The sequence below is a fragment of the Ammospiza nelsoni genome, chromosome 9 (assembly GCF_027579445.1).
Source record: "Ammospiza nelsoni isolate bAmmNel1 chromosome 9, bAmmNel1.pri, whole genome shotgun sequence".
Classification (NCBI taxonomy): Eukaryota; Metazoa; Chordata; class Aves; order Passeriformes; family Passerellidae; genus Ammospiza; species Ammospiza nelsoni.
Genome location: NC_080641.1, coordinates 33562522 through 33587928, shown reverse-complemented (window position 1 = coordinate 33587928; position 25407 = coordinate 33562522). Strand labels below are relative to the sequence as shown.

Genomic DNA, 25407 nt, shown 5'->3' with positions numbered 1-25407 from the left:
ACAACTTGCCAAAACGCCGGCACACATACCCTGCTCGCTGCCTTTCATTTTGGTAACTCAGACTTGCTCTCTCAGCAGCTGCTGGAGGGCTCTATGCAACACAAGGAGGGAAAGAAAAGGAAAACATCCAAGAATGAACCCAGAACAAAACCCTCCACCCACCTCCCCATCGCCTTTGGACTTTATGAGCTCCCTCCAGCACATGCTGAAGTGCTCCGCAGCGAGTGCCCGGGCGCTGGGCCTGCGTATCCCAACACGTGGCCGCGCTCCCTGAGAGGTGTCGGGGCTGCTCGGCTCCGCTCCGCGCGGGAATGGTGAGCCTGGAAACGCGAGCGAGCGCAGGAAGGCATGCTGCAGCTCTGGAATGGCCATTTAGCCAAATTGCATACCTGTGCTGTGTCAGCTATATGGTAGATTCATCTCATTCCATTGGTCTAATGGATAGCAATTGAATTTAATTAGCAAAACTACTTTGACTTAGTCTCATACTGTGCTGAATGTAATGAAATCTTTCTCCTCTCTCTCTCTCTCTCTCCCCCCCTCTTTTTTTTTTCCCTCAAATAAAGAATGTCCTTAACTGCATTCCACCGTTAGAATATTAAAAGCTATATATGTTACTCTTAAGGACAGAGTACAGCCATCCCCTTTCACAGGCTTTAGATTTAGTTATTGTATTACATAACATAAAATAATTAAAAAGATACTTCGATAGTTACACACAGTATAAATTCAATTACCGCGATGTCTCCATTAAAAGCACTTTTATAGTATGAATAAAATGCAAATCCTCTTTAGAGATCGATACCAGAAACATAATTCTATGCTTCATCCTGAGAAGGAAGTTAGCCTTAATAAATCATCCTCTTAGATTAAAAAAAGAAAAACGTTTCAAAGATAGGAATTTGAAGGCAATTCTCTGAAGCAGACATCCTGGTCTTATTTCTGCTGGACTCATTTTTTAGCAGTGAGGTTCATGGGCTGCACCTCCTGCTTCCATAGAGCCCCTGCCAAGGAGAAGGATGCCGAGGAGAAGAAAAGCCCCGGCCACGCGCGCTGGCGCCGCAGCTCTGCCAGGATTTATTGAAACTCCCCGGATCCAGCCGCGAAAACTTTGCAGCAACTTGTCCCCCTCCCAAAATAAAAGTGCAAAGCAATTCCTCCAGATGAGTTTGGAGGGAATGTTCCTACCAAGCCTAACTTTTGCCTGGCTGGGCACAGCGAGACAAGTTCCTATGATTGATTATCGTGGTATCTCTGGATCTCTGACTTTGAACCATAACCTTTTTTGCGCACAATGACAGTTGGGACCTACCATTTGCCATCTGTAGAGATGGTGGGGGAGAAAAGGACTTAGCTTACATTAATCAACCAATTAAGAACAGACTTAAACAAAACACTAAAGCATAATAAAAACCTGACTGCTTAATAGCTTTCTACTCTTAATAGTTGCCTTCCTGTAGTCTGCTGATGGGAGTAGCATCACTCTCCCTGGTCAGGGACAGGGCTCTGGCTCTGGGGCTGGGCTCTACCTGATCTCATATGGAGCTGAGGGTCCTCTGCGCTGAGCAAGACCAAGACCCCTACAGCAAAAGAAAAATAGAAAAGTTTGGAAACATAAGTTTTAAATCACAGCCATACAATGTAGCTGGGCTCTCCCATCAACTCTGACTATTAGAGAATTATTTTAGTGAGTGCAAAATTAGTAACTAATCAAAGACACAAATCACTGCTTCAGGAAGAATTAACCTTTTCTTTCAAAGTTTGGGCAGTATCCAGGGACCCCAGATATTTTGTCACTGCCCTCTCCTCGTGGCTGGCAACACATCCTGAAGGAGAGACTGAAACAGCCGCTGAATAACAGGGAGTGGATTCGGCACTCGGCTGATCCGAAGAGGCTCTGGAGAGAGGAGATCCAGAACCTGTCCCAACAGCTCAGAGCCTAATTCTGCTCTCAGGGATGGTGGGTTAAACCACTCTTGTGCAAGATGGCAGAGAAATCTGGCTTTCTGTTGGGAGGTTAAGCAGACACCTTGTACAGTACACATTCTGCACTGCGGCAAAGGAGAAGAGATACCTCCACATTTCTTCTTTGCATCTGCAGCTGATGAGGTTGCAAGGCCAAGACTAATAAACCTGGACCAGTATCACCAAGAGGCACCACAGCAGCATCTTGAACAGCTGCTTGTTTCTGTTGCCTCTGGGTACCCACCAGTGCAGCTCTTCGGAGACCTCTTGGATTGTCTACTTAGTGAAGCTCTAGGAGACCATGCATTCTCACTGATAAAAAATAACACATTTATTGGAAGGAATCATCTCTAAATCCAGGCATTTAATACATGTCTGGATATTTCGAAATCATCCCTCCACTGTGTCCTGCAAAAGCAGTAGAGTGTGTTCTTGGTAAAAGAGATGAAGTGTATTTACGTCAAGGTGTACAAAAAACCCTTAAATGACTCAAGATTCGAGCAGCCAAGAAAACGTACAGTGTTACTGCAATGAACATGTTTTTCTGATATTGAATAACTGAAATTTGGAACAAATTTGCAGAGGTTGGCCAAGATGGTCTCTCCATCCCTGCGCTTTACGTCTCTTTGTCTATTGTTCTTTTTAATATATTGCATCTGTAAAAAAAAATTGCAACCTACTTTATACAATTACTACACTGAAGTCCCAAGCAATCTATCAAGTTGTCATACATTTTCTTCACATTAAACCTTTTTAAAATCTTTCCTTTTTTCTACATTTCAAGAAAATGCAGAAGAATATTGGCTTGGCCCAAAGGCAGCACAGTGAAACATGTCGTTCATCAAATCCGGTAACAAGAGGAGTTTGTGATACTGTGTCAGGAGAAGAAATAATCCCCAAAGTGGCATGTTGAAGTTTTGGAAGGTTTGTAAATCAAGAAAATTCAGACCATCAATAAACCTGCAATCAACAAAAAAAACCTGGAAAAATTCCATGTGAGCTGGTTCTGGTTACGGAGGTTTGGTGAACTCCCTTTTCGCGGCACTTCAAGCACCCGAGACGCGGATCTGAGGTTGCCGCTGCTCTGTGTCCCCTGAGGGAGGGACAATGACATGGCCGGGGCTCATGGGGCGGCCGGACACCCGTCTGGGTCATGGAAAGCACGGTGTTACCAAAGACTATTTATTATTAAGGAAAATGCTTTCATCTGTTGATGGCACCCAGAAACAATGAGCAGGAACACGAAGCAACGGGTGGGTGAGAGGGAAGGCGAAGGGAAACCGGGAATTATTTCAGCTGGAAACTGGACGAAATGCTGGGAGGAGGGGGATTATTTTGCCTGTTAGTTTAAAAACTCTCCTTGTCGAGGTTTGCAGCATTTGAGTGACCATCTCTACAGCAGTGTGCAGAAATAGAGATATTGCCTTAATGTCCATCAGCCCTTTATAAACAAGCTTCATAAGGTATGGGATAAAGCTCTAAGGATGGGAAGACGATGATCTCTCTCCTAAGAACTACAGGGAAAAATTTTACCTCCAACTCTTCCTCTATCCCTCTTCCCTTTATTGCCTACTCCAAAAGAGAGTTCCTGCATCCCCTGGGAGCCTCAGGAACTCCCAGGTACCATGGCTGGGCACTCATCACTGGGTGCCAACACTTTTGGGATTGTAAGATAACATAAATAAAGGCAAAATGTCAAGTGCTTTGCCTTCCATGGTTTCGAAATGCCAAAACCTCTGTTCCTGAACCCGGCTCACGCCGTCAGTCCCACTTCTTGCAAAACAAAGAAATTTGTTTAGGCTCCAGGAAATCTCACGTGTTACCGCACTAATTTGAGCCCAACTGCATTTGTGGTATTGTCAGGCCTTTATAGGACGATCCCATGTCCATTCCCAATGTAGGAAAAAACCCGTGTGCTTAATTATCTTCTTTAATAATTCCATGGTATGTGGTTTATTAAACAGGCTCCTTATTTGTAAACAAAATCAGAGGCACAAATGTGCGGCGATAGTCGCACTTCCTGGCGAAATAAGAGGCAGACAAAGAGCCCTAATGATGCACCAAAAATGCTCACCAAAAGTGTACTCTTTAAAAAGATCACCAATTTAATGCTTTTTGTATTTCATTTATCAGCCATGTAGTCATCATTCCCCTCCCTACCACCATCTGTACACACTTTCCCAATAGACCATCACAGCTGTCCCGTTTCTCACACAAACAGTACCTTTTATATGCTTCCCAACTGTTTTTAATAACTGTTCTGTGCACAGCACTGTACTTCCTTTGTTTTATTTTTTTCCGCCCTTTTTTTAAAAAATATGAAAAAGAGATATAAGCCAAACAAACAGGTCATCGTCACAATCAGTGGAGGAAGGCAATTAAAATGTTAAAAGCTTCCATGGCCACTGACCCGTCCTCGAACTGTGCCAGTAGCCCCAGCACAGAGCTGGAAAGTTCCCTGGAGAAGTTGCTAAGGTAGACAACACTTGTTAAAAAAACCCATGCACATGAGCAAGACTGCCTGAGAAATCCCTCACCCTTTTAAATGAGGAAATATTATTAATATTAAATACTGCTTCTGCAACCAGAGAAAGTTTTTTGAGTCTTTCGAAGTCCATTTATCAGCTCCATGACATCACTGCCCTGTATTTTGGAACTGTGTGAACAGAAATGTCCCATTCTCTTTTCAAACTCCGACTCATTTAACTCTTTCCAAATGCCCTGTGTAACCTGACTTTGCATCATGGGTGCTCCTGCCTTCCCTTTGGCCATCCCAGAATTGCCAGAGCCCCAAACTGGGAAGAACTGCACAAAACCCATGATGAAGGCGCTGTGCAGCCAAGGTAACTCAGCCCCAAGCCTGGGCAAACAAAGCCGCTTGCAAAAGGCAAAACTGGGAAGAGATCCAGCCAGGAATGGGGAGAAAAGCAACAATTCCATAGTGACCCATCTCATGGAAACCTACCCTACCAACAGGACATTCAGGAATGAAAACTCTCTGTATTTGCTTTTGTCCAGGGCCATGTCCACAGCAAACTTCAGCAGGCTGCAGGGAGATAGGAGCACACAAACAGTCTCTCCTTTTGCACTGTACAGGACCACAGCAGGTAACCCAGCCTGGGGACGGGACAGGGACACTGCTCATACCATCCTCATCCCCCAGACAGAGAGCTTCACACCCTGGGGCTGCTCCCTGTGAGACACACCTCAGTCTTCTAGGGGAGAGTTTATTACTAAAGACCACGCACATGGAAAACAACTGGTCTGCTCAGTTCTCACCATGATTTTGCCCTCCAGCTTTTGACTGAAAAAGAAACAATGTCCCTGTTTAAAGTGGGAGTCGAACACATTATTTTGCCTAGAAATCATACTCATATATCTAGGTTAGAAAGAACAGACACCTTGAAGATGCACTTCTAAAACACAAGTGTGCACCCCCAAACGGCCCTGAGCTCCGTGGCTGGGTGTTTGTAAAGGCATCTGCCTGGGAAGAATCTAAATCAGAACTGTTGTAGGTGATATCCTTTTCTGAGAAAAATAAAAAAAATATCCTGACCACAAAAATCCCACTCTCAACTGATTGCTGTGTGTTTTTCCCAACTTTTCCAGAAATACCCAACCTCCGCCCGCCGCAAGGGTTTGGCTGCTACCGAGGCTGGTGCTGCCCCAGCCAGGCAAACTGCTTGTGAAACTTTCACATGAAATTATGCAGGGCTTGCTTTTTAGATAAGCAACAACTACTTTTCTCTTTTTAACACAAAACCCGAACATAAACAGGTTTGCTGGCTATTTTTAATGAAGTCCTTGTGGCATGAGGAAAAGTCCTCATCACCACACAATAAAAGCATTGCAGTGGCTATCTTCCCTAAAAGCATCCCAACAATAGCTGGGCTTGAGAAAAGCATCCCAATACAAAGAATTCATTCTTCTGATTTACTTGAAACTACTTGGCCTCAAAAGGAAAAAACAAAAACAACCAAACCTGAATTAAATTTAAATTTTACCCTATGTTTCCAGCATCACTCAGGGATTTGGCCATTTTGTTCTATATCAAATTAAAACCTTATTGGGTAAAAAGATCAGACAAATTTCAAGTGAATACCCTTAGGATGAAACCTGTTTGACAATGTATTTTTGCTTTAAAATCTTCAAAGTGAGTGTTTATCTTGACAATAAATGTAGCAACTATCTAACTTGTCTTTTGATACGATTACAGGAGTGCATCCCTGTTCGTTCAGTGCATTACAACGTATTTTAAACACAAAAATGGTGATTTAACCAGACCCAATGTTTATTACAAAGCTCAGGCAGCTCATTATCTGTCCCTCATGCACAAGATTAAAGTGGTAGATGCAGAAAAACACTGCATGAAAGAGGCTGTCCCAACACTTTTCATTTAGCTCTTCACCCCTTGTTTCTCCTGAAGCCTTCGGCAGACTTTGCACAGAGCCGAAAACTTCCCCCTTGCCAGGGGCTTTCCAGAGTTTAGCTGTAAGGAGATGCCTCCCCATGAAATACTCCTCACAAGTGTGTAAATGCATTTTGCAACCTAACAATCCATGCATGGTGGATTTCCTGGGCTGAAGAGCACTCCTGCCTTCCCATTGTGGGCTACTTACAATGATGGAATCCTTTGGGTTGGAAAAAATCTTTAAGAAAACCAAGTCCAACTGTATTGAAAGTGAGGTGACAGTGGCTGGGATTAGACCAGAGATGCACAGCACAGAGGACAGTGCAGAACAGGTTTAAGAGTTTGTTTAGATACCAATGCTATGGCCATACCATGGATATGACAAATGGATTAAACCAAGGAGCAGAAACAACACCGGCTACCTCTCTGTGGCCAAGGGCTCGGTGACATGGTGGCAGTCTGGAGGATATGCTGTCACCTGCAGCTCTAATGGGTGTATGCCATGCTGGTTTTACACCTGTGGAAGGTGTGTTCCACCCCTCTGGGCACCTCTCTGTGCCACCATCCAGCTCCCCATAGTCACAGCAAGAGCTGGGGATGGACACAACCTCCCCATGCACCAGGTGAGATGGGAAGGAGAAACCCACTTAGCAGTCCCCTCACGTAACACCAGGGCCTTCCCACTGCACCCTGAGGGTGTCCTGCTGGAGGAGACCTCAGTGATACACCCTTCTGTGATGCTTTTAAACCACCTTTTTACATTGCACAAAAATCCAGAGCACCAGCAAGTTTTCTCTCATTGACCAAACAACACCAGGTACCGCACTCACCAGCACAGCCTGTTCACCTGGCCAAATAACCCCACTTTGGATACCTACCAACCCCACGGTAATTTTTTGTTTTACTACAGATATATCTTACCCCAAAACATGAATATGCTGAAATATCCAATCATGTTCTGGCACGATTGCCAAAAAAAAAAGCCCATGGCAACAAAGACGACAGCTTGCCAATGGCAGCTGCTGCACGCACACACAAAATTAAACTATATTCTTCTGAAAAGGGATATTATTATGGCATTTGTTTCCCCCCACCCTCACCCATTCCCTCCCAAAATAAAGGGGGAAATATCAACACATCTTAAACATTAGGAGAGATGGATTTGAAAAAAAAAAACAACAAAGGAGGCATGGGATGGAGAATTTAGGGTTTAATAGGAGATCCATTTGGGATTGGGGCTGAATACATGGAGCCGCCCTGAAATATTGGCTCACCTAGGGGAGCTGTATGGCACGAGCAAGTAAAACATAATTTAGGAGGCCTGAGGATGCTGAATCGCCTCAAGTTTGGTCAAGCTATCCCTCGGTTACAACACAAATCTGCAAACACACTTGTGTGCATTAAAGAGCAGCTGATGACACCCATCCGTGCCTCCTTCCCCCCAGTGTGGACCTGCCAAGTGCCTCCCGAGCTGCGATGCAATGCACAAGGGAGCCGTCTCCTCACTGTGAAGATAAATGTCATATTGGACCTCTGACATCATGTATTCTCCAAGTAATTATTTTTGATATCATAAGAGTTGTACAGGGTGCACAATAAAATTAAAAAGTAGAAAGCAAGGTTAATAAGATTATCGTGTTGGTATAATAGGTAATGCATTTTGCAGTATATCCTTAAATCTGCCCTCTCCAAGCATAATTAAATAACTGTGATTTATATTTTAAAGGAACGCAGACAGGCCGTGTATCCTCCTACCCACATATGCTAATTACTTTCAGCCCCTAAAAATCACACAGTTGTTTGCAGCTTTTTAATCCTCATGTGTAAATAACCCGACTCAGGTCCAAGTTGTGAACAATAAAGTCCAGGAAACTTTCAGAAGAGCTTGTCATTAAACCCATCTTGATTTTATCTCACTGATCTAATGGCACTGAGGTGCCGATACCAGCGGGAAGGAGGAACGACTCCCCGGGGCCTTCACGCCGTGACACCGGGACAGCGCTCAGATTGGAAGGGTGGATATTAATGGAGAAAAGATCAACACCCTTCAGGAGGAGCCAATGGAGGCACAAGCCCAGGATACCCCACCTGGGTCTCTCTGTGGGTCTGGGTGCTCCGTGGTGACACCGAGATGGCGGGCCACACGAGCCCACACGCTCCGCTCTAGGCCGAACGCAACCGCGCCGCTCTCCATTTTGACTCGCACGTGAGAGCCTGGCACACAAAATGGAGGCCCTCGTGTGCTTTACAGGCAGCAGCCACGAATCCAGCCCAAATCCACCCGCTCTACGTGCCACATCCTGCTCCTACATCCCTAAATGATGGTGCCACACACAGGGCTGAGCTCAGGCGTCTTACATCCACCCCTGGGGTAGGGACATGGGGCAATGGTGGCTAGAAACACTTAATATATATCAATACTCTGTTTTCTCTTTGAAATTAATCACACTGTGACGATGCGTTTGTCCAGGCGCTGCCCTTGCAATTTGGGATAAAATGCTGCAAGCCCCAGATGAACTTGCTGGTTTAAAACTGCCCCACACATCTGAGGCACCACGACCCAGGTGTTGATTTCAGTCACAGTTTTTGGTGGCTCCCATAATGCAGGAGAGAATTAACAACAACCGGAGATGCAGTTGCGCCACATGAATGGGAAAACCAAAGCGATTAAAATGAATTTTAGTCCACCAACAAGGCTTATCTACCACAAGACCTCACTGGCATGAGGAAATGTCCGGGTTGGCTGCTGTTAGGAGGCTAAAATAATTTCCCCTGAATTTACAGCCTGTAATTTAATCATCAGCTCCAGCCCTTGTCTGGAGGAGAGGAGCAGGGGCAGAGTCAGATCCATGGCTCCCAGTGAGGATGCCCCAAATTCATTTTGCTGGGGACAGTCCCTGAGGCCTGGAGGGTCCCACATGTGCAGAAAAGTGCAGGCTTTTGGGGAGGGGTTGAGGCGTTTTGGAGCAGCGGGTTGGAATTTGTTTGCTGGTTGTAAAAACCTCACCAGTGCCTGAACCAGAAGCATCAGGGGGAGGAGGAGGAGGAGCTGTGAAGAAGCTCAGGGCACAGAAAGCAAGGGATGCCCTTTCCTTTACATGCGAACGGGGAGAAAATACATAATTGTAATAATAAATAGCGGGTTTTATGAACAATTAGGATTCCACTGTCTCTTTGAAGGGTTTGAAAAGCTGACACGATGTTTTGGGTTCTCCAGATTCAGCTTTGAGGCCTCAACCAAGAGAAACATTCAGCCCCGCTGTGTACAGCAGTGACCACAACAAAGATTGTGGTTTCTCCCACACTCGCCTTAAATAGATCTAAATTAATGCTATTCATCATTGGGTGGAAAAGAAGGGAAATATAAAAGTGCAGTTGCTTGTAGAAAAGCCAGAAGCATTGGGCAACTTTCTTACAGGCTTCTCCTGCTTTTGCACCTCGAAGCAAGGAGGCATGGAAATAACACACCCTTTTACTGCACAAACCCATCACCTGGAAAACATCCTGGGCATATGAAATACGCCTTTATCCCGTGTTTATTTGTTGTTGCTGTTGTTGTTGTTGGAGAAAGGGAAAAGCTAAACCACATGACTGAACTCCTGCCAGGGGTTCGTGATAGAGCAGGCCGTCCCGAGTGCCGCACCAGTTAGTATCTGAATTATCACGGATACTCACCGGCTCAGTTACACCCGCACAGGGAGAGCAGTTGTCCCACCTAAATCCTGCTTCTGTCAGCTCCCACCCTGCTCGTGGCTGCAGCGAGCAGCCAGTCCTGCTCCCCTAAGAGGAGATCATCCAAAGGTGGGGATATCTCTCTGTGCCACGCGGGGTGTGTAGGTCGCCGTGTCCCATGCATGCCCACGATAGGTGGGTGCGTGTGAAATTTGGGGTGTTGAGGAGCTGCGGTTGTCCTCTCCTCACCTCTCCTGACTGAGACAGAGACCCAGGCTCCCACCACTGACTTTTTATGGGTACTTTTTGTAATGCTAAAACAACACAAAATCTGCCTTTCCCTTTATTCCTCGAGGGCAGAAATACTGTGAGATGTCTTAGTGTCACTTTTTTTTCTTTAAAGCTACAGATGTCTCACTTTGGCAAAAAATAATGGAGCAGAAAAACAACTTTATCAGCCCACAAATACTAAAATCTCAGCTGACCGTTGATCTGCTCAGGTTCTCCTGCACATGCATTGGGAGCCCTGTGCAGGGAACACGTGTGAGATACCTGCTGCGAAGCTGCCTGAAGTGGTTTTCTGGTAAGAGTAAATGCAATCTGTCTGCAGAAAAAAACTTTAAGGACTGTTTTGGATATATACTGGAACAGCCATGAGCTGGAATTAGGTTTTTCAAAGCATTATAGGTGGAAGGAATGCCATGGATGCTTTAAAACTCTTCAGATAGGCGTAAAAAGGACATATACATTACGCATTATCTCCACAGAACAAACACCATTTGAAATGTGCCCCTTTTTAGCTACCATTATGATCTGTCTAAAGAGCATTTCGGTTGAAACTTGGGAGGAAAGAAGAAGAAGAAAAAAAAAAAAGCCCACTGATCTTACACCTGCTCTTTAGCAGTGGGAAGTAGGTTCTCAATCTGTTAACATGACCATCTGGCCAATCTGCATATCACGGCTATCTGGATTACCATACGATGGAATGACAATAACGTAGCCAAAACAAAAGTAAAACGCATCAAAAACTAACAGGAGCGCAAGCCCTTTTGATTTCAAATTAAATAATAAATGTGGTATCAGAGCAGAGCGAGAAAGTCAGCTAAATAATTAAAAATGAGCCTTCGCTGTGGCATAATTAAGTAAACAATATGGTGTGTGTTTCTGTATGAGCCAGCAATAGTTTCCACCGTCGAACGCTCCACTTTAGCAGAGCAGTGATCAGGAGTTCAAGGCGCTGCGACAGCTCTTTCAGTGACGTATGGCATTGTCAGGACACCTCTGCCACTCCTGCGACACCCGGCCCGGCTGCGGCTATTAACAGGATTAATGCAGCAACAATCAATACCAATTGTACTAAAAGATTACAGCGCAAAGCCTCGGGTACCTCTCGGACCCCCCGAAACCTCCACGGGTACGGGAGGGCTTCTGCATTAACCCATCTTTGGGTTATTCCCATCGATGCTTCTTTATGGTCGTCCAAGGAGAATATTTTAAGTCTGTTGACGGGAACATAAAATGGGTCGAGCTTAAAGTTCAAGGTCGTGTGCTATATACCACTGCCCAGCAATTAGCCACAGAGCACATCTAGAAGTTAAGTAAATTTTCAGTCACAAAAATAAGGCTGAGTTCTGGCACCTTCGCTGCCTTCGAGTCTAAACGCTAACAGAAAAATGAGCTTACGTAAATAAAACCTAGCCCCAGATTTTTTCTGAAATTTGGGATTTTTAAACGTCCTTCTGAAAGATTAAAAGATTTTCTCTGCCACAAACACCTCGCGAGTTTAATTCTCGCCCGAAGCGCATAACGATGGCTGGCCAAAAAAATAAACCAGACATTGCAGCATCGCCTCCTGGCCCACCATCCCGCTTCGGCCACTGGAGAAGTCTCTAAAAACTGTGACCTCTCAGAAAATTTAACTACTTCTATTGCGATTCTATTCCCCAATCTGACCACATTAGCAGGAGGAACTCCAAAGCAGTAAAAAACTCCAGAAAGTTCTCGGTTGAGTGCCTACTAATGAACAAAGGTTAACTTTATCTAAAAGGTCAAATGCCTGGTGGCTAAGGTTGTGACCTTAACAACTTAAATTGTGACCTTGCCACGTGCCTAGTATATTGTAGATTCTGATACAGATCATCTGGTAAAGGACCGGTCATAAATTAGCTTTACTGTTCGACTCCCACAAAGAAAACGGTTTGCCACAATGGTTTCCAACTTGTCATTTGATACAAGAGCAGAATAAGTGAAAACTAAAAAGCAAACCCAAGTTCAGGGTATGAAAATGCCGCCTGCTTTTAGTTAAGCAGATTAGAAACTGCAAACTGAGAGCAATACTCTAGATTTCAATACATTTTTTGGTCAACCTCTAATTCACAAAGCACCGATCTTCCTTTTCTTTTTTTTTTTTTTTTATAATTTCTTTTTTTTATCCTTTTAATGAAAATTACATGTAGTTTGCCTATTTGCATATTTTTGTTTTCTCTTTCTAGCCAGTTCTTAAAGAGAATAATTGATTTCAGTAGCTTTGTAAGAAGCACTATTTAAATCTGTGCACATGTGTTCCCTTACAGATGATAGTGCCTACTGAAGGAAAAGCGTGGATTCAAAGCAATAATTATCCTACATGTTTAGAAGGAAAGGGACATCTTGCTGCCGAAGTCATCTCGAATAAGGGCATCTTGGAACAGAATACTCCCCCCAAGAAAAGAAGACGAAAAGTGGGGGGAAAAAAAAACCCACAAGAAAAAGAGAAGCGAGCACTATGGGTGAAAAGGTCACAATGGTTTTGGCATGTATCTTCAAGCACGTTTCGGAGTCTGTGCCTCCTGCCAATACTGGCAACTTCTCAAAACTTTTAAGGAGGTAAAAACATTGTTTGGTGTTTACAAATCTTCTGTACTATAGCAGATGCTTGTCAAATCCACTATATGTAAGTTGACCAGCCTACCTAATATTTGCGCTGGCGACTTCCTCCTTATAAATACGTCGTCCATATATTTGGAGACCGAGGTCTGATGGAGTTGGAGACAAAGGACCCTTAATATTTTTTTCTTTTGTAATTTTCCTGTTGCGCACCCGGCACAAGCTGCCATTACTGCGGGTCTGCGGGAACCAATGGCTGTCAACTTGGCCAATGTTCAGGTGTAACAAAGACTGCTGGGATACATCGGAGGGGGGAAAAGAACAGGAAAAAAGGGGGGAAGAAAACGAGGTAGCTCTACGCAAGGCTTTCGGTACACCTCTGTGAAGCCACATAGACAGCGACCACACTGTGCCACCTTCCAAAAAACGTCTTATCCCCCTCCCCGCTGAGGTTTAGCAGGAATATGCCAGCACACACTCCTGCATCGAGAGCACAATGCAATGCGTGCAATCAGCAAACAACGGCCAAAAACACGGCGCGGTGCGCTCTGCACGGGCGCGCGGCTGCTCACACAAATCCCCAAATCTAACCCCAAAAAACCGCGCCAAGGGCTTGCGCCGAGTTTCCGCGGCAAATACCGAATCCGAAGGGCAATCGGTGTGATCGCTGCCTGTTGATGATCATGGCAGGAATAAATAACAGTTCGCTATCAAGGCTACTGTTTACCACTGGCGTGCCGATAAGATGGTATATCCCTAATCACAATATTGAACTTTCATAACATCTATTGCCTGACTGTTATAACAGGAGAGATCCCTTGAAGCTCCCCGAAATACTCCCACCCCTGGGTTTGGTCTTTTTCTCCCCATCCTACATTTCTGCGGCCCTACATGCAAGCCAAGCCAAGACCGTTGGATTCTCTCAACGATTTGTGCGCTCCACAGAGGGCCTGGGAAATACAATATGGATCAGTATTTACCGCATCACGCTATATATAAATCCAAATAATAAAAACCTGCGTGCTGTAGATCAGTAAATAGACATTTATAGCTTCTATTTGGATATCAAAGCATTTTAAATTTATCAACCCACTCCAACATGCGGAGGAGGAAACTGAGGCAGACAAAAGGGATGTGAGTCCATGGTCCCCTTGGGGTTGGTGATGGAATAGGAGGTGACCTGAAATGCCCCAGCGCCAAGCTCCCTTCAGTTAGCCATTTATCCATAACGCTTCCTTCACAGTGGCCATAATAAAGCACAGAGTAAATAAATAATTTTCCTCAATATTTGCCTACTTCCCTTTCACCATAAATGTACAGTATGATTTACCACCTCACACCGAAGTGCAAAGTAAATGCCGCAGCTTATCTGTAGGAAATACCATGAGGATACTCAAAAGTTATTTCCGAACAGGGATCATATCTGTAAAATCCCAGTGGCGACATTGCCCAACACAACAACCATGGCAGGGACTCAGCGCAGAAAAACTTTGGGGAAGCCAAAACTTTCTGCAAGACCCTCTGAAAGAAGTTGGCATGGGAAATGCAGGCTCCCTGGGCTGTAATTTGCTTGGTTTTCTTACCGATAAATATTTATACAGAAGTGGTTTCTACTAATATGATTCCTCTCTCCCCTGCTTCTCTGTTTTTCCAGCCAGTCCAGCCCCTCAGCTCACAAGTCAGGATATGCTGAAGGACCCACACATCCCATAGATGAAATTCGGGGCACTGCACTTCACACACACACATTTTTCTGCACTACAATCACACAGGAGAACTACAATAGCATATTATTCTACCCAGTCAACATACTACACATCCTCTGAGCACGCCGAGTCACGCTGCAGGCAGAGCATACTTTGTGTTGTAGTCTGGGATCTCAAGATTTTCATCACATGTTAAAACATCTCAGCCCCTCCTCATAAGCACAATATTGTCAAATCAGGAATCTTTTTTGAGACCTGCTTAGCTTTTAGGTGTATAAATCATGATCTTTTGAGGGGTTTAAATGTCTCCTTTTCCCCCTAGGGTTACCCAGAGGTTTGTTTCATGCCCACTCACACTAGATGACTAGGTTTGCTATCAAGGGACTGTCTTCTCTTTTCCCTCCAATCCTGCAGGGTTTACATTCCCCATCTAATCTCTGTGAGGTGAGGATACCTGGTACTCCTGACCCACAGGCCTCAGGCACCTCCTGGACAACTTTGTGCATAACATTCGCAAACTTTATTTAAAAAAAAAAATTAAATTAAAATCTATTCCCCCAAAATTAGGATAAAGGAAGCTACATCCGGCTGTGAGCCCACTTAGGACAACATTTAGGGTAACACCTGTGAAAGATGCCCGAAATGCTGTTAACCGCGGAAAGCACGAGCCACTTTTACGTGGCTGCACCTTAAAAACCCCATTAAAAAAAGAAAAAATAAAAGTGAGGGGGGGAATTTTGGCACCCTCCTCGCCACCCCGGGAGAGCGATAACCGGCATCCCCAGCTCCCTCCCCAGCTCACGCAGCCGCCGCACGGGCACGGCACCCGGCACGGAGATAACCGAAAAGTTGGAGAAGGTGGTAGAGAAAGGCACTTACCTGCTGCGTGCACAAAGTATGCCAAATATAAATCGAGTTCCTTAACAGAAACTCCTATATGGTGGGGCTGTACGCACAGCCCGGGGTTAGAGCACTGTGGGGACTTTACAAGGCGCTCGCCATCAGTACTTTCGAGCGGAATACCTTTAAATAAAATCACCATAACAAGGTCCAACCTCCAGACCTTATCTGCCTGGCGAAGGCAGTCAATTCTTCTCATCTTGCCCTTCTGGTCTGGATTGGAAAGAACGCAACACGGAGGCTTTTTTCCTGTGACTGTGAGAACAAAATCCTCCCGAAATTCAGGCCTGATATCTTTCCGGAGCTTTGCCAGAAGTCTGGATGCCCATTTTTGCTTTACCTCGGGTTTTTCACTTAGCAGTTCGTCCTTCACGGCTCTCTCTTCCTCTTTAGACATGCGTTTTTCATGTTTTTTGAAGTATTTTCTTTTTCGGGCTTGCAGGTTGAACCACGTGTACGCAAACGCTCGGACGTGAGGCAGAAGTGCTTCGATGAAGGGATGAAATTCATCCTGAAAAAAGTTACAAAGAAGGGTTGATGTCACCGAAACCATCAAGAAAGAGCTTCCAAAAAGAGGGCTTTTGCAGGATGGTGAGAATTAGGAGGGTGCTGATAAATTTTAAGGGCCGTGGGACCCCTCGCTGATGGACCCCGAACCCACCAGCGCCGCATCCCCGCTTCCCTTTCGCGCCAACCCGAAACCTCTGCTCGCGCCTCCCAAAAACAGGGTCCAACTTCAACCAAGCACCCAGATGGAGATGGTGCAATGCTGGCGCCCTTTCCCCAGTCCCCAAACCTTTTTTTTTAAAAAAAAAAAAAAAAAAAAGGGCAGAATGAGTTAAAATCCAAAAACTCCTTTGCAAGTCCACTTGCAGAGCGCATATCTCCCTTTGCTCTCTCCCTGACCCCGCTGCTTGCGGTGTAGCCAGCGTTTGCCCGCCAATTTGGCAAATCCTAAACATTTGGATGCCAATCAATGTTTGTATGGGGAAGTCTAAAGTATAGTAAAACTTTCCCGAAGATATATTTGGAAATAGCAGCCGGCAGAATAGTAAAATGCCACTATAGCTGTATATACAATTACAATGAAGGGTGGTTTTCACTCTGGTTCCTAAACAGTGAAAGGAGTGAGAAGTACCGCGGTCGATTTATCCCGCGAGCGCAATCATAACCAACACTAAAACCCTAGAAAAAGCAAGCCTTGCAATTTATCTTTTTTTAAAATATTTTTGTTTCTATTTAGTAAAAAAAAAACAGCTAAAACACTTGCTATCTGGGCATATTAGGGATAGTCAAACTCTGAGCTTTCCTATAAAATAAAAAAAAAAACAAACTCAAAAAACCAGGAAAAATTGAAAAATGCGGTAACAGAAAACTGTAGCACAACTTGTGCAAATACGCAAAGAATTATTAATTGTGTCAGATTTTCAAATATTTTAAAAGAAATGTCCTACTCGGAAAGTTAGTTTGGCCATCCAGAGACACTGCTTGCTTTGTGTAACGAGGAGTTAAAGATCACCCCTCTCCCCTGGCACAAAAAAAATCTCAATTAAAATTATGCTGACGCTAAAAAAAGGCGAGAAGACCCCTTGATTTTTCTTTTTTAATTTTTTTTTTCTCCTCACTAAGTATTACATAAATCAGCCAAAGAGATCAAAACATATCATAATATACGGGGGCCATGCTTCTTGTTTTTTTTCTGAATAAATGAATGACCCAACTCCAGGCTGCACATAAAAACCTATCCAGCCTATGGGGCCTGATCCAGCGCTGCGTGCTGGGGATGTCCCTGCTTCCAGTTCCTCCTTTTCTCAGGATTGGGCCCTCCAGGAGGGAAAAATAAAGTAATCCCTGCAACATTTTCCCCAGCATGGGAAAAGCCACCCGCTACCTACCCCTGTGCAAGGAAACATCGGGGATTTTTCAGATTAGCAAACTAACTTTTTTTTTCTTTAATTATCCCATGGAGTACATTTTTTACTCAAATCATTGTGGGTCATGCAAATATGGTTATTAAAACAGACATCTTACTTCCTTTCAACACTTTGTTTTAATTTGCATTGTTCTTTTCAGAAATTATGAAAAACTGAGAAACCAATAGTAGAAATATCCAGCAGCAAATTCCGGTCATAATTCAAGACCTTCTGCTGACTCCCCAAAAGCTTTCATTGCACTTATTCTGAGTGGCCCCAGAATTGTAGATACTTAAATCTATAGGTAGCACCATTGCATTTATTTTTACTTTAAACACAGACTGTTAAAAACTTTCCTAGCAGCACAATATATTTCACTAGAGCAGAGCGGCAGCAATCAAAGTACTATGAATGATTATTAAAATAAAAGCAGGTAAAATAAAATAAATCACTCCAGTGATTGGCACATTCCTCCTTTTTTTTTTTTCCCTCCTCTATGGGAAAAGATGATAGTTTCAAATTTCAATAAAGTTAAAAAAAAAAAAAAAAGATTGCTGCGAGTTTGCAGTCGGCAGATTCAAAAAGTGAGAGGAGGCACAATCCCAGCACATGGAGCTGCTCTCACCCACCAGACACAGCTCTCACGGCGGGGGGAGGCAGGGGGGAAAAAGGAGAAAAATATAAAAACTACAGGTCTCTACAAGCTATTAAAAATAATAAACCCTCCCTTCTGATCCCTCCTGTCCTTCCCTTTCCCCACTCAGGGAGAGTCAAGGAAAAAAGGCCTTTTGTCAAGTGGAAGTTTATCTGTGAAGGTACACAGAGCAAAGAGGCTCGACAGCCCACAGCGAGCCAGGGCAGCGCTTCCAGCCTTCCCACTTTCCAAACACGTCTTGGTACATCCTGAAATATTTTAACTTTTCTGCTTTAAGCAGCGCTTTGTCCTGCCTGATCTCATGTGCTCAGGACTTTTTTGGCTCGGCGTTGGATAACATCCAGGAGAGAGTTGCTTTAACCTGCACTAAAGCTGATTTCTACGATGTGAACCTGAAAGGGGAGGTAAAAACAACACCCAAAAAGAAAACCTTTTAAAAAAACACTAAACCACTTTAAAGAGAGGGGGGGAAAAAACCAAGATGCTTTTTGGTGCAAAGTCAGGGTCTGTGGCTGAAGTAAACGAGAAGCACTGCTGCTCAGGCGCGAGGTGTGCACGTCCCTATTACACCCTAATGTGTCTTTTCAAAATGGTGTATGAGGAGAAAAGGTTAACGACTCATAAACAGACCAACTTTCAAAGTGTCTTGGTAAACACGCTGCTCCGGAAAATCGCACCGCTTCAATCTCGGCGCTGAGGTATTAGCAAAGTCCAAGTGGAAATAAAAGCAGCCAGGACTGATCAAACAGAGCTGGGCTGGACGTGGGCACGGGGAGGGGGAGCAGCTTCTGCACAATACAATTTTTTATTTCAGTGGTGCTACAGCCCCCTCAAAAAACCCCAAAAGTTTTGGAAACGTGTCAGTGCAAGTGTGCTAACAGATGTGCAACTTGTCTGCAGCCTCGCTGCAAAATAGCAGGATTTTAAGGAACTGGTAGAAAAGGCAATGATCTTTCCCTTTTCACAAGTTAGCTGGAAGGGAAACTTTGAAAGTATTTGATAAAGCTGTTTGCTTTCCCCCCTCAGTGCTGGATGGGTTACCTAAAAATAAAAGACACCAGAAAGCTGGCAAAGCAGTAATAAAAAGTTAGGGGTTTTCTTTATTGCACTCCTCTCCGAAGTTTGAGGATACAGCTCTTCCGAGAAGAGCCTGCCTGGCTCTAAGCAGCACCTAAAATTTGGGCTGCACAGTTCTGTACTGTTTATCCCAAAATTCTCCTCTGATCTCCAAAAAGGTGTTAGAAAAAACAAAACAAAAACCCTACGACAAAAGAACCCCAACGCCAACCCAAAGGCGCCTTCGATAATGTAATCCTGCAAAGGAGGCTTTGAAACAATGTATTTCTGCAGATCTTTTTGAAATTAAGCCAACTACAGCGACCCTTGCTAATATTTTTACAATCCATTTGCTTGTAAATCTATGAGGAGACGTGCATATGTTCCCCAACTATTTCCTAGCTCCTCAGCAGATATGTAAATGGAACGATGTTTGGATTTTTCCTGACAGATGACACAAAATGCTTGTGCCATTTTGGTTCCAGGGCTTGGATAAATATGCTCAGAACCAGCATTTTTGTTTGTTTTCCTTTTCTAACCCACTTTCAAGAGCTTCCCTTTAAATCTGAACTAAAACTTGACCAAAAAAAAAAAAAAAAAAAAAAAAGAGAAAAAGAAAAAAATCCTTCCTAAAACTTGTATCAATAAAAGCTCTTGAAACGATAAAATAGGAAATTACTTGCAATAGCTCAGGGCTCGCCCCCTTTTTTCTATAGAAAAATGACAGAATCACCTAATTGATCCTTCGGAGGGAAGAGTTTGTCAGGAGGCCTCTAATCCTCCTATTACTTTTCCAAACGTGCAGCAAGAATGCCAGATTTTCCTAACGGAGTCAAAGCACATGCCTGGCTTTCTGCTTTTCTTTTGATAAATCTAAAAAAAAAAAAAAAAAAAAAGCTGGGAGGGTGTGTGGGGGGGGGACGACGGGGACAGGACACACGACTGGGCCAGGGAGCAACCAGCCCATGGATTTATTTTCTCTCCTTAAAATGCGACTGGGCCTAGAGAGCCCCAGGAGCCCCACGTGGAGATGCCAGGAGCGTCGGCGCTGCGGGCCCTGCACGGAGTGTCCGGGGGTCCCTCCCGCAGCCGCTGCGCTGACAAAAACCAGGTATTGCTCAGAGTTGAATTAAAGGCACAAACTTTGCCCAGGCACAGCCCGGAGTTGCTGCATCCCATCCTCTGCAAACTCCCGCTGCTCGCATTTTGCTCCTGCCTTTTGAGCAAGTGTACGGTTTGGAGTTTCGTGCCCCCGCCGGCCTGGTGTTTTCTCGCCAGCACCCCAAAATTTGGGGCAGGCTGGAGAAGGAGAGGGGACCGCGACTGGAGAAGGGGACGAAACTTTCAGAGCTCTTCGGGCTGCCTGGGAAGCTGCCGCCCCTCTCCCTGCAATTCCTTGCCTTTTTCTCGACGGAAAGAGCCCGGAGAGGCTTTCTCACCGGGAGAAAAAAAATATTCCAATTAAATTAATAAGAATAATGTAGTCAAAATCTCCTGCAGGAGGAAATAATCTGGGGTTTGAGTCCGCCACAAAGCATTTCCTCGTTAAACCATTATATCCTGCTAATTGAAGGGGTGTAATTCAGCGTCCTGCAGCAGCGCGCGGGGAAAAGGGGGGCCGGGGGTTCCGCGGCCGCGCAACTGGGGGGTACCGCGGAGCGACGCCCCCGCCTCCGCTCCCCGCGCAGCCCCGTCCCGCCGCGAGCGGAGCGCGCAAAAGTTGCGCCGAGCGCCGCGGGGCCCGATCCGCGGGCGGGAGGGTGGCGGGGGGGACGCGCGACACACGCGGGACAAGTTTGCGGGTGTCCGTGCGGGGGGACACGCGCACGGTCCCCCGGCTGGGGCGGCCTCCGCGGGTGCGGAGGGCGCTCTGCGCGGGGGCGGCTGCACCGCGCCGCACCGCGGGAGCGAGCCCAGGTGCGGGGGACGGTCCCTCTCTCGGCGCCCGGGGCGCCGGGGGGGCGCGGAGCCGGCGGGGCCGCTCCCGCGGAGCCCCGAGCGCGGTGCCGGGGGGTGCGGGCCGCGCCGTGCCCGGGGCGGGGAGCGGCGCAGCGGCTCCGGCGCTGCCCCGGGGCCGCGGTGCGGGGCGGTGCGAGGCGCTCCGGCGCGGGCGGCGGCATCGGCGGCATCGATCGCGGATGACCAAGCACGGCGGGGCCGTGCGGGTCGTCCCGCAGCACCGCGCCCGCGCGGCCCCCCCCGTTAATTAAAGCATTAATAAGTAGGCGCCATTAGCCATGTGCCGACACAAATGGCCGTGCGGGAAGGGGGTGGAGGGGGGGGGCATGCGAGCGAAAGGCAACAAAGTTAGTTTCGGCGAGCGGCGGTGGTGCCCCTTCCCCGGCGCGCACGGCCGCGCACCCCCGCAGCGCCGGCCCCACCGCGCCCCGGCGGCCGCTTACCTGGGTGAGACAGAGCGGAGAATACATGACTGCTGCGGGGGGCTGCGGTTTGGAGGTGTGCGTGTGCGGGGAGAGAGGGAGAGAGAGAGGGGGAGAGAGACAGAGGGAGAGGGAGAGAGAGGAGGGGAAAAAAGAGAGAGAGAGAGGAGAGGAGGGGGAGCCCCGAGCCTGCTTCTTGCTTTCACATTTCCAACTCTGCCAAACTGCAGCCAGCGCGGAGCCGCTCCATGAGCTGAACTTTAACCCCGCCTCGACTTTCCCGCACTACGCGCTCGGCATGCCTGCCCCGCGCGCCGTTAAAGGCATAGCGCTCGCTGCGCGCCCCTCCGCCGCCCCCGCTCCGCGCCCCTCCGCTCCGCTCCGCGCCCCTCCGCTCTGCGCCGCGCACCGCCCGCCCCGCGCCCCGCGCCGCCCGCCCGCGGGGGCGGGGAGGGGCGGGGAGGGGGCTGCGGCGCCGCCGCCTCCCTCCGCCCCGCCGCCCCGCAGCGCGGCCAGCCGCGGAGCCGAGAGGCGAGCAGGGCTCGGCTCAAAGTTTGCCTCTTTTTACGAAGCGGGAGGGGGGGGGGGGGGGGTTGTGTATTTTTCTGTTATAATTGTTATTTATTTATTTGTTTTTTTAATTTTGCTCTTCCCGGGGGCTGCGGCTCCGCTCGGCCCTTGACCATGGAGGGATGGGGCGGGGGGCGCTGGGGGAAGCGGCGTTGCCTTCCACAACTTTCCCCATCCCCTTTGGCACTTGTCATTTTAAATCAAGCGCTTTAGAATCAAGGGTGCTTATTCCACTTTAAAAAAAAATAAAAATTTTCTTCTAAAAAATAGCAACACATAAATTCATCGGCACATCGCACTCCCCCCTCTTTCTTACTTATGAAATCTAAAAGTGAAGCGCTTAAAATTAAAAATACCCCCGCGCCTCCTGACACTTCTGGAGCGCATTGTCTTGGCACCGGCAACGTTTGGGTTTGGGGTTTGGATGCTCTCCAGCCCGCTCCTGGGGACTCGGAGGGTGTCCCGGCTGGTGTGTCCCCCCCTTTCCGCCTGGGAATAGCGTTTTCCACTGATGCCGGAGGCACTTTAGGTGACCCCCGCGTCCCTGCGCGTAGTCACAGGCTTTTTTTTTTTTTTTTTTTTTGGGGGGGGGGAGGGCGACGACGGCGACATACGCAGGGAAAAAAAAAAATCCATCTATAGGGGAAAAGGAGGAAAAATCCCCTCCCGCTGCCGCTTATTTCGGAGGTGGAGGGGGAGTGGGTTGTGTCCCCCACTCGTCCGTGCCGCACCGTTCCCAGCCTTTTGCGGTTTCCAGCATTATCTTTTAAGTAACTTTTGGCGCCCTTCGGGAGACTTTTGGCCGCGGGACGGCTGGTTGCGCCCTCTAGGCAGGGGCCACGGTCAAGTGCAGCCCCTCCGCAGCCACGGACACCCCTCCCTTCCAAAAAAAATACGAGTAGAGCGAAATCACCTTCCCCTACCCCAGAATATTTGAGCGCTAAACGGGTGGGCGCGCAAGTTATCCTCATTTTTCCCAACTCAGCGTTTTGCTAAGCACGCTTTAAAAAAATAAATAATTTTTTAAACATGGGATTTTTTTAATAAAAAAGCTTTTTTTCTTTCTTTCTTCTTCTGCCCTCCCCCCCCTTTTTTTTTTTTTTTTTGGGTGCTAAATCCGGAGGTTTCCGAGGCTCCGGCCCCGCCAGCGGCCCCGTCCCCGCGGGGCGCCGCCAACTTCGGCGGAAAAGGCCAAAAAAAAAAAAAAAAAAAAAGAGGAGAAAAAAAAAATGAAGAGACAAAAAATAAGAAGAGGAAAAAAAAAAAAAAAAGGAGAATAAAAACCGAGAAAAAAAAAAGAAAAAAAGGCGCGCCCCTCCCCCCGGGGGAGTTCAAACGTCGCAACACCCACTCCCGCCGCTGATTGGGCGGCTCTCTGTGACGTCACAAGGCCCCGCCCCGGCCATTGGTCCCCGCCGCGGTCCGTCACATCCCGCGCCCGGGCGCGTTTCTTTGTGCGCGGCCGCGGGCGCTCCAGACGGCGCGCACGGAGCCGGCGCGCACGTACGGGCGGGGAGGGGGGAAAGCGGGGGAATCTGTCAAGCTCAGCGGTTTTCTCAAATCCCTGACAAAAAAAAAAAAAAAAAAAAAAAAAAAAAAAAAAAAAAAAAAAATTAAAAAAAAAAAAAAAGGCAGCTGCGGCGCAGCCCTGCGCACCCGCGCTCCCTCCGCGCCCGGACCCCGCGCAGACAATAGCGAATTCCCTCTGCGAAAGCGTGGGAATCGGGTTAAAAATACAAAAACAAGAGTTTAGGCGGCGCCGCGTCCCGCGGGCAGGGATAACAGGGATAACACAGATAACAGCGCAAGAGAAACTTTGCGGGCTCTAGCGGCTGGCGGCACTTTTTTTTTTCTTTTTTCTCTTCGCAATTTTTTATATTTTTTATGGCTAAAATCGACTCACAGCCGTTGGGAACCGGAAGGGAAAACCCGCCGCAGCCAACTGCCGCCGGCTCTTAGGTGGGATGTGTTGGGATTTTTTTTCTTCCCGTGCGTTTCGGGCTGATTTGGGGCTTTTGGTGGCTGCGGCGCGGGGCGAGCGGGGGTCGGGGCGGGCGTGCCCGGGCGCTGCCGCCGCCTCTCCACGCTCTGCCGGGTGGGCTCCCAGTGCCCGGGACTTTGCAGAAGTTACGAGCGATTCGGCAGCCTCCCGCCCACCACCCACCTCCCTCCTCCTCTTCTCCTCCACCTCCTCCTCCTCCCTCCCGCCCCCGCGTATTTCCGCAATCGCCGCGATTCGCACAGGAGACCCGCACCGGGGGGGGCGGCGGGGCTCACGGACATCCCCCGCACACCCCCGGCCGGGCGGGCGGCCCCGCTGCGGGCCCGCAGTGTCCCGCCCCCGCCGAGCCCCTTCCCAGCCGCGGGGGTCCAGCGCGGGGGCGGTGCGAGCGCCCCTCGCACGGGTAACCCCCATCCTGCACGGGTAACCCCCCATCCTGCACGGGTATCCCCCCATCCTGCAGGGGTATCCCCCCATCCTGCACGGGTAACCCCCCATCCTGCAGGGGTATCCCCCCATCCTGCACGGGTAACCCCCCATCCTGCACGGGTATCCCCCCATCCTGCACGGGTAACCCCCCATCCTGCATGGGTAACCCCCATCCTGCACGGGTATCCCCCCATCCTGCACGGGTAACCCCCCATCCTGCAGGGGTATCCCCCCATCCTGCACGGGTAACCCCCCATCCTGCACGGGTATCCCCCCATCCTGCACGGGTAACCCCCCATCCTGCACGGGTAACCCCCATCCTGCACGGGTATCCCCCCATCCTGCACGGGTAACCCCCCACCACCCTGCATGAATAACCGGCCCCCCGCACGGGTGAAACCCCCTCCTGAACGGGGAACCCCCTTCCCCTTCCGCACGGGGACCCCCCATGCGCACCCCCCGGCGCGGGGAACCCCCGTGCCTTGCGCAGCAAAGCTCCTTCGCTGCTCGGGCAAAGTTACCTGGCGCTGGCAAACCCCCCATCCTCCTTTGCTCGTCCACCTTTGCACCCCCCGTGCTTTGAGAACCCCCCCAGGCTTTGCTCCCCCCGGTGCGGTGAAGGAGCGGGGCCCCCCCGGCCGGGCAAGCCCCCGGCGGGGGAGGACAGGTCGTCCCCGCAGCGCTGCCGTGCCTGGCAGCCATGCAGCAGCCAAGCTGCAAAGTCTCCAACTTACACGGCACCCCCTAAAATAGTCCTGATTTCATCCCTGAAAGGATTTCCTGGCTTTGTGTGTCTTAACTAGCCTTGGCCATTTTTGTAGAATAACCCCATTATTCACAGCTCTGAGGGTACAATCTGCTAAAGTCACTTAATAAAAAAAA

The 25407-nt window shown here is 47.9% G+C and overlaps 1 protein-coding gene across 15 annotated transcripts in view; it reads right to left on the bottom strand.

Moving 5' to 3' along the window:
- The window catches only part of NFIA (nuclear factor I A), a 243631-nt gene extending 221775 nt beyond the window's left edge, over window positions 1-21856 (bottom strand). For 14 of the 15 annotated variants that reach the window (XM_059478569.1, XM_059478571.1, XM_059478570.1 and 11 more), the window contains exons 1-2: window positions 21546-21856; window positions 15499-16030 (exon numbers count right to left, since the gene is read on the bottom strand). In XM_059478569.1, coding sequence (XP_059334552.1) covers window positions 15499-16030; window positions 21546-21572 — 559 coding nt within the window. In that variant the 5' untranslated portion in view covers window positions 21573-21856. Of the gene's footprint in view, window positions 1-15498; window positions 16031-19876; window positions 20012-21545 lie in introns of those variants that run through there. The other variant, XM_059478577.1, reaches the window with a different exon arrangement.
- Window positions 21857-25407: the final 3551 nt, after the last annotated feature.